The sequence below is a fragment of the Syngnathus acus genome, chromosome 6, assembly GCF_901709675.1.
Source record: "Syngnathus acus chromosome 6, fSynAcu1.2, whole genome shotgun sequence".
NCBI lineage: Eukaryota > Metazoa > Chordata > Actinopteri > Syngnathiformes > Syngnathidae > Syngnathus > Syngnathus acus.
Genome location: NC_051092.1, coordinates 3,381,583 through 3,390,522, shown reverse-complemented (window position 1 = coordinate 3,390,522; position 8,940 = coordinate 3,381,583). Strand labels below are relative to the sequence as shown.

Below are 8,940 nucleotides of genomic sequence, written 5' to 3'. Positions count from 1 at the left end.
AGTACTTTGCTTTATTCAAATTGTATTGACTTTATTTTAAAAGAAGGATCGGGTTAACAAAAACATCTTGCAATATCTGAAGGTTATTACATCGCATCTGTTTGTAATTTTGCATTTGCTTTGTGAGTCACATAAACATCTAGCAGGCTGTTGTGTAAAGGGTAAAACATTTTCTTTAAAGTTCTGATGTCATTTCTACATCGTGTCAAAATTCTTTCATCGGTTTATGACATATCATAGAAGATTGAGTGTAATAAACACACGAAACCTTCACCTTTATGACACGTTTTGTTTTGGGGTGGGTACTTGGCTGTTCCTACTGGACAGACAACATTCAGAAGAAACGGTAGATCGGTTTACAAGCCATCATTGAAGTACAGCAGCAGTACCAGCGACGAGAGACAAAGAAGACAACTTGGAAGTAAGTTGAGTTAAAGATGCAGAACTTTTGTGGAAAAAAACCCCGGAATATTTGGAGCGGATTGAAATGGAACGGTTAGAGTTATCCCACTTGGAGCACATAAAAGTATATATAGGAAATTCGTCAAGGGTATTTCAAAACAATTATCACAATTAATACAACATATTTTTGCTCAATAAATTTCCTCAATCTATTTAAATTTTTGTCAATTTATTTGTCAATACCAATGCTAACAATTTAACAACTGCATCTAGATTGGCAGGATGAGGCTGTGGCCATTTTTCATTTTCCATCTCCTCTGTGTGGTGGATGCCAACGGCGAGATCACGGTGAACGACTTCACCAACCAGGAGAAAACCAACATCTTAGACGAGCTCACAGTTGAGGAGCGCCAATTACACCTCAGGTAAGGTTGCGCTCCTAAACGTGAGGCCAGAGATAAAAGCCACTTCTCACCTTTTGATCATCTGATGGAAAAATCCCAATATCCCAAAATGAATGCTTTTTGGCAAAAGGTATTAACAGGCACCTGCTCCAACAATAAAGCCTTCTTAATTTAAAATGTATTTAAAACATATAATAAATGGAAATTGGTAGGTTCTTCATACCCAGAACATGTTAAGCAAAAAGTATGGGTGGAACTTTCTTTCAAATGCTCCGAAAGGGGCAATTGCGCCGTTGTGGGAGTGATCAAAGCACAATTTCCAATATTCTAGGTCAACTTTTTCACCAGTTTGCTTTTGTGTTAATCGGCAGCATCGTGGCGGCGCTTATGGATAGCGACCAGGATAGTTTTGTGACCACGGAGGAACTGAGTAATTGGATCAAACGCATGTACAAGGTGTGGGTCTTCCAGAGAATTGACAACCAGTGGCCACAGTTCGATCTCAACGCCGATGGTCTGGTGTCATGGGAAGAGTACACCAACGTCACCTACGGAGAGCGTATCAGTAAGAACCCTAATGCAGAGTTTAAAAATCCACCTGGATAGAACCGACGTCCAATCCCTCTGCTTTGACCCCAGATCGCCCTGAACCCAAGGGTAGCCATGGGCTCAAATGGATGCTGGCGCGCGACGCAAAGAGGTTCAAGGTTGTCGACCAGGACGAGGACCAGAAGGTGAACAGAGCGGAGTACGCCGCTTTCCTTTACCCCGAGCGTTTCGATCACATGGAAGAGACTGCCATACGTGTGAGTGGTAAAACCGAGACGCCCGATAAATGACACTGCTGAGTCAATAGCTGTTTAAAATTTCTATGCACTCTTTCTTCCCTTGTAGCAAACACTGGGAGACATGGACGACAATGGGAATGGCGTGATTGAATTGGGAGAGTATATTGGTAAATTGTTTATGAAATCAAATCAAAGGTGATAATTTTCTTTATGAAATCAAATCAAAGGTGATAATTTTCTTTATGACATACTTAGTTGTGCTGTACAAAAAACAATTGTTACCTTGTCATTTTGATTGTTTTTTTTTTAGACTTAAATTAATCTTAAAATAGTTAACTGCAGAAATTGCCTTCATCCTCAGTTGAACAAATCATGCAAAATTAACATTGTATAGGACATGCATCAGTTTTTGGCAAATTTCTTTTAGATTTTTTAAAATAAAAATAGAAATTTAGATTTAAATGTATGTTCAACCAAACCATATATCCAAATCAGCAACAGGGTAGATGCACCAATTAGCATAATTGGTATGGGATTTTTAATAAGCTAATTCGCATAATTGGTATGGGATTTTTAAACCTTGAAACTGCTGGGGAAACACGAGTAAAACCCGACCATCTTGGTGTTCACCTTCTCAGGTGAACTGCACCTGGAGGAAGGCGAGCCGGAACCAGAGTCGGTGTGGCTCAGCAAGCGCAATTTCAAGGTCCTGGACAAGGACGGGAATGGCAATTTGGACACGGATGAGATCAGAGAATGGATCAAGCCCATCGATCACATCCACGCTGAAGAGGAGGCCAAGCGCTTGGTCTCTGAGTGCGATGCGGACAAAGTAAGCCCTTTGTCTTCATCCCGTCGATGACCAACACTCATTTTCTATATACTCCATCTTTCACTAGGATGGCAAGTTGTCCAAGACTGAAATCCTGGACAACTACGACATGTTTGTGAGCAGCAAGGCCACCAATTTTGGAAGAGCCCTCGTTCAACACGATGAGTTCTAAATTTTTATGATTGTTTTCTCTTTACAGTTGACTTCATTTGGTAGCGCGCTAATTACTGTTCTCTAATTTGAAGGCAGGTTTTTCTACAAAATTTATTTTTAGGGTTAACTTAAGCATGTAGCGTGCAGGAAGAATATCAACTAGTGATTGTTCTTCATTTAGAAAATTCTCTTTAATAGTAAAGACAAGTCTGAATTTCAGATAGGCTAATTCATTTCTTCAGAGTGGGCGATAAAATGTTTAGAATGAAGCATTATTTGTGTCAGTTAAAAATAAATACTTCAGCATGAGGTTCTTGTGTTTGTGTATTTGCAATTGTATTTTATTGTGGTTTGGAGAATATTTAGGATTTAAAAGGCAAAAAAACATTTAGTGGGTTGTCAAATACTTTTTCAAAGTTGAATGCCGGGTTTCACTCTTAAATGAAGTCGTCCCATTTTGTCCGCCGTGCATCCGTTTCTTCCGTCACTGGTTGAACGTGATAAACATGGGATTGCACCGAGACATGACCCTCATTAACTCTTCGTCGTCCGCCTCAAATTCATCCTCGCTGTTCTTGTCGGCGTCTTCGTCAGCCAGAAATCCTTCGTCGTCCTCGCGGTTCGGCTCCTGGTGTTGGGGTTGCTCTGGATGGTCCAGCGACGTGCAGGGCTGGTCCTCTTCGCTCCATCTTCGCATTGATGGTTCAGGTGACGCGTCCACCATAACCAGCGTGGCCTTCAAAGGGGGCTGCTCGGGGGTGGGCGGCGGCGTTGTCGGTTTGGCGACCAGCGAAAGCAGTCGCGGGGAGTCCGAAGGGTTTTGTGATGACGCCGCACGAGGCTTGCTGAAAGGTTTCTCTGTCTCGGCTGAGGTGATCCGGGTCTGGATGCGAGGGACACTAGCAGACGAGGGCGAGGGGCTGGTGGATGTGTCAACAGGGTCCTCGGTACTTGTTTGCGAGTCGAGACAGGTGCAAGGTACAGATGGATCCGGTGGAGGTGAATCCGAGTTTTCTGTGGGCTCAACAGGGTTGATGTCCACAGAGTTTGGCCTGAAGGTGGACAAGCAAGACAAGTTCCCGGTGGGGGTGGAGACGCTGTTGAAGGTGATGGTGGCACACTTGACTTCAGCCAAGCTCAGGGTGGCATCGAGGGGAGCCATCGACAGGTCGTTGCCGCCGTTGTTGGGCTGGTTCGGCCGTTGGCAAGATGGAGGGTCTTTCCCCGAGAAGCTGAACGAAGGATTCGTTGCTCCGTAGTCTTCACTGCTGAAGCTCATATCTTCCACCCGTGGCGCGCCGCCGCTCGGATTCGCCTGATGTCAAAAGGTGAGCGGCATCCGTCAATTCCATCCATCCGTTACCATCAAGATGGAAAATTCCGTTCAGTTTAGCCGCAACTCAACAACTCACCAGTTGAAACCATCGAAGGCTCTGCGGACAAAACAAGCACATTAAGAAGACAAGCACACTCACATGCTTTATAAGCTGATCCTAATTGTCCAGACATCTTACCACGTTGGGGTGCTTGCCCTGCGCCACGCAACCCCTCTCCAGGGGGTCCAGATGGCCCTTATGTTTCCTCTTCAGCCACAGAACCAAGGTCACAACGCAGCCAATTACCGTCAGGAAGGCCGTGCTGAGGAACAAGGCTTTGCCCAGGGTGCAACTGATGGCGCGGTCGTCTACCAGAGCGCTCAGAGGAACTGTGACGAAATTTCCTGAATATAGTTTTCAATCGTTTCAGGGATTTGAGGAGGATTCTTACTTGATTGGCTTTCAGACAATACATCCACCACCACGGTCGAGACAACGGCATCACCTGACTCCCGGTCTCTCGCCATTACCTGCCAAATATTGATATTTATGCAATACTGTGTGTGCGCTTTATTTTTATCAGCTGCCCTTGTTAATATTCGTTAGACAATTGACCTCTGTTTGCAAGGCAACAGTAACACCGGAATCGAAAGGAGCGCAATGAGTCACTTGTTGGCTGCTGGGGCTTACGTGCAGAAGGTGTTTTTGTCTGGCTTTGAGCTGATTGGTCCTGGCAATGAGGAGTCCCTCCTGTGTGACCCGGTAGATTCCCGTGTGATTGGACGTGGGGCTGAAGGTGAAGTAGATCATCGGATTAAATCCCTGCGAGACGGGATAGGGAGGACAATTGAACAAGGGCCAAGGACTTCATTGTACTGCGGCTGTTGTGTCGGTAGACCTACGTGTTTAAAGTCCTGGTCTTGCACGTGTAACATCAACGCCCTGTTGCCGTAGGTATAAACCAGGGAGGCGGGACTCTTCCCCGCCGTCACAAAGCCGTGGTATTCAGCCATGTCGAATACTGGATGAAACCGGTTCACCGCCAGAACACGGACCAGCACAGTGGCTACGGTGTACTTCCTGGGGTCGTTGTCCTGAAAGGCCTGCACACCGAGTGAGTCCAAAGAGAAGTTCTCGATGGTGGGCCGTAAACCATGTCATAACAATTTAAGTCGAACCTTAACACTCACCATAACTTGAAGGTGCAGTGCTGGTGTGATGAGTCTATCCTTCACCGCGCGGGTGAACTTTACTTCTCCTGTCTGTCGGTCCATCAGGAAACGGCCGTGGTCATCGCCTGGCAAGCACAACACAGCATGGTTAAAATTCTACTTCGAAGAGGACTCAAACATTTTTACTGCACTACCTGAGAGGATGGCATAGTTGACAGTGGCCTTGAGTCCTCTGTCTCCATCCACCGCATGGATTGGACCAGGAGAGAAATCCAGTACAAAGTCCTATAAGAACCAGACCAAGGCGATGGCCCAGAATAAAATGAGTCAGGGGACCTCATTGCCAATTTACGGCCCACATGCGCAAAAGGCTAAAGCCAGGGGACAACCAACCTCTTTGTCTTCTGTGACATTGACGGTGTAAACGGGACTAGTGCAAATGTGATTGGTGCGGTCCTGAAACAGCGTGCAGGGAAGGAACTGAGGGTACTGGTCGTCTCCATCCTGAACGTCCACCACGATGTCGGTGCTAGTGTTGAAGTGCTCTGCTGTGTTCATTTCCTGTCAGAGTTGGATTGTTAAGGCCTTGATTGGCGTTTTGCTGTCAAAAATCTCGAAAATAAAAATCTTACAGCTGCATTGATAGTGAGAAAGAGCTGAGTTTTGTTCTCATAGTCGAGAGCTTTGGCGAGCATCACCTCACCGCTGTTGTGAAGATTAATTTTGAAGTACTCTGCGTCAGGCTGCAGAACACATAAGCATGTATGATCATGATATCAGCCTCATGTTAGTTGTCTTCATTGTAGATCAACTTACAGATGACTGATCAATGGAGTAAATGATCTGATCATTGTCTGCATCAGTTGCCAGGACGGTAATCACGAGCGTATCGACCGGAGTCAGCTGGACAAAAAGCAGAATCAAATTTTTTTTTTTAAGTATTTATTTATTTATTTTCTGTCTGAGCGCCCTACCTCGTTGATGACAACAGTTTGGACGGTGTCCTCTACAAACTCGGGCCAGTTGTCATTCTCATTTAGGATCTCCACTGCGATCCTGGAAACGCTCTGCGGTGACAGTTGTAGACACAAAATTAATGTCAATTTTCAGGTTTCACTTTGACTATTCTTCTTCTGATAGCTTTTTACTTCTATTATATACAATAAAGTCAGTCAAGATTGGAATCTTGATCGATCCTAGGGCTTAAAGAGGGGTTAAAAAAAAAACCTCAGGTGTCAAATCCAGATCCAGCAAGTGTGAACCGTGCCACAGTTTAGCTTTAGCCACAAGCGCTCCTAATCAACCGCTAAGTAAACAAAACTAGCTTCTGGCAGCCGGTTTACCTGCCGGCTTGGTAGATTCGAAGCACCTGTAGCTAAAGCCAAACTACGGCGGGGAGTTTATTTTCTAGACCAGGATTTGACACCAGGTAAAAAAAAAAAACTTTTATCCAAGTCCCAGCACTCTACGGTAGCCATGCGAGCTAGCCTAAAACATATGACGTAATCACCCCCACATTAAGAGTATAAATTAATCAAATATGATTTTGTATAAAATTTATGGTAAAATTCTTCTTGATATTTTAAATTTTTGTATTTATGTGCATTTAGAATTCAAAACCTGTGCCGTTTTATTCTAATGGCAGCAAAATCAGAAAACGTGGCGATACACTTGGAATTAAAAAACAAAATGGAGTCAATACCAAATTCTTCAACTGGTTGCTTCCACATTATTGCTAATTCTTAACATATTTGCAAATGAAGAAACAATATACCGTAATTTTCAGACTCAAGTCCAGAGGCTGAATCAGTACCAATAATATTAGTACTGTAACAGTACTTCTACTCAAATCCACACAATGAGTACTTTTACCTCCGCTGAACTTTTCATGTCAAAAGTTTACCTGAAGCACGTTGTCTTCATAACATGATAATTCCGCTATCAGCACAGGACCCAGTACCTGAAATACAGCAATTGTCATTAAGTGAATGGACCAGGGTTTATTAAAGAACTCAAAAGACTAATTATAGATGCTCGACTATGGACGTGAATAACTGAACAGAAAAACTAGAACAGACGGGAGACTTGAAACAAGAAGACGAGAGCCGAGAACAATCCAACAGGAAGTGACACGCAGACAGGACTTAAATACACGACAGGTAACGAGAGGCAGGTAACGGCAATTACATCGATTGTGAGCACAGGAGGGGAGGGGCGAGCACACAGACACGTGAACCGAAACTATGACATTAAAACAAGGAAACAAACTGTGACAGATCTTGACAGGAATAGGATAAAAATGTGTGACATGCTGCTTAGTGTTTTGTGTGTGTGTTTGTTGTATAGAATCGACTGAACACAGTTCTGCAAAGCTCCATGGAACCTTGTGCAATATCACACGTGCTACATTTGTCAGGTACTGCAAAAACCAAAACCATAAACAAGGCGATCGTGAATTGATCAGGAACTACCTCTCGGTCAAGCACTTTCTCCGGTGATGAATTCAAACGTATGACTCCTCCATCCAAAAAGAACCAATCGGCATCTTTCCCGTGGAGTCTCCACTCGACTCCTTCCATCGGGGGGTCGGCCATGAGGTCAGCCACCACTTCCCCACACAGGCTGTTTTCCGCCACCCTCGAGTAGACATCCTGACCGTCCAAGCAACCGCCCCAACCCGACATCCCTGCGTCCCACATGAGAAAATTCACAGAATTAAGCATTCGGTGGCTTCATCGAGGGCAGTGTAACGTACCTGCGACTGCATGTAGATGCAGGAAGAGCATCAGTAGGAGGGCTCGCTTCACTTTGGCAGTGGTGGCCATCCCTCAGCTCAGACAGACGTCTCGATGGCTGCAAGTTAGGATTGAGAAACAGCCGACTAACCCATGTAACGTCATTACACGAAACAATCGCCACCTAACAAGATGAACACTTAGGTCAACTACACAACTGTATTTTAACGATGGACATGATGGTGGTACTTTTAACAGTTTGAGTTAACTAGTATTGCCATCCTAGTGATGAAAATATGTATTAGTGTTCAAGCTGGCATCCCGCACCAACCTGCTTTTGTTAAATCCTCTGCAGCGGTAGCATCAGCCTCCATGTCCTCCATCCGACGGGAAACACATTGCTGCTTCACAAATGTCAACAAACTTTTGGAGCAACAGCTTCAAAACAGAAGTGGCAGGAGAACATCCGCGCGACCCACCAATGCCTCCGGCGACGCACGTTAAAAAGCAGACAGCAGCTTAAAGGACGTATCTAGGGATAAACGTCAGCTCAGGGGATAAAGCCTCTAGGGGGGTGGGGCTTACCTGGTCAGGGGTAAGATGGAGCCAATCAGATTAAGACGTTGCCTTTGAGGGCCCAGACTGTTGCCGTCGGTGAATTTAAAAGATTTGTCCGGCTCAAAAGACAATGTTGACCTTGAGAAAGAGATTGCTATGCAAATGAGGCTCAGCACTCAGGTAGAAGTTGATAATCAAAACAGTCAATGATTCTTTTGTGTCCTTCTTTCAAGCTGTGATGTATTTTGTGTCATGCAGAGTTCTTTTCTGTCTTCGTGTCAACAGTTGAGTTGCCCATGGAGCTCAAACCTTCCCTTGGTCATGTAGGTTTAAAAACCACCCAGTCAGCATCCAAGCGCCACACTTCATCATCTTGATTTTTTTCCTTATATTCGAACAGGCGAGGCGGTGCTGCAACAGGTGACATTATGCAATGACGAGAACTGTCCACCAGGTGTCAGCAGATCTCACCAGTGTAGTTACAGTAAGTGCCAAGTTGACCTTTTCCCTTTTTTTTTTCAGTCTTTTATGACTGATAAAAATGTTTAAATGTTACTAGTTTGTTGATTTAAAATGATAC

The 8,940-nt window shown here is 44.6% G+C and overlaps 2 protein-coding genes across 3 annotated transcripts; one reads left to right on the top strand and one right to left on the bottom strand.

Annotated features, from left to right (window-relative positions):
* Positions 1-195: 195 nt before the first annotated feature.
* On the top strand, positions 196-2,892 carry LOC119124895 (calumenin-A-like). Of its 2 annotated transcripts, none has more exons than XM_037255267.1 (7): positions 196-421; positions 676-827; positions 1,178-1,371; positions 1,446-1,612; positions 1,701-1,761; positions 2,233-2,426; positions 2,494-2,892. In XM_037255267.1, the coding sequence occupies exons 2-7, from the start codon at positions 685-687 to the stop codon at positions 2,596-2,598; spliced, it is 864 nt and encodes a 287-aa protein (XP_037111162.1). In that variant the 5' UTR covers positions 196-421; positions 676-684; the 3' UTR covers positions 2,599-2,892. The 2 variants fall into 2 exon arrangements, with proteins under 2 accessions (XP_037111162.1, XP_037111161.1); XM_037255266.1 differs by having other exon boundaries at positions 197-421; positions 684-827.
* A 6-nt stretch (positions 2,893-2,898) lies between these two features.
* On the bottom strand, positions 2,899-8,321 carry LOC119124894 (cadherin-related family member 5). The gene is made up of 16 exons (XM_037255265.1): positions 8,134-8,321; positions 7,823-7,920; positions 7,539-7,753; positions 6,971-7,027; positions 6,042-6,134; positions 5,884-5,970; positions 5,700-5,810; positions 5,461-5,628; positions 5,262-5,352; positions 5,086-5,192; positions 4,798-4,998; positions 4,586-4,717; positions 4,347-4,425; positions 4,094-4,284; positions 3,992-4,012; positions 2,899-3,894 (listed from the first exon to the last, which is right to left on the bottom strand). The coding sequence occupies exons 2-16, from the start codon at positions 7,890-7,892 to the stop codon at positions 3,064-3,066; spliced, it is 2,454 nt and encodes an 817-aa protein (XP_037111160.1). The 5' UTR covers positions 7,893-7,920; positions 8,134-8,321; the 3' UTR covers positions 2,899-3,063.
* Positions 8,322-8,940: the final 619 nt, after the last annotated feature.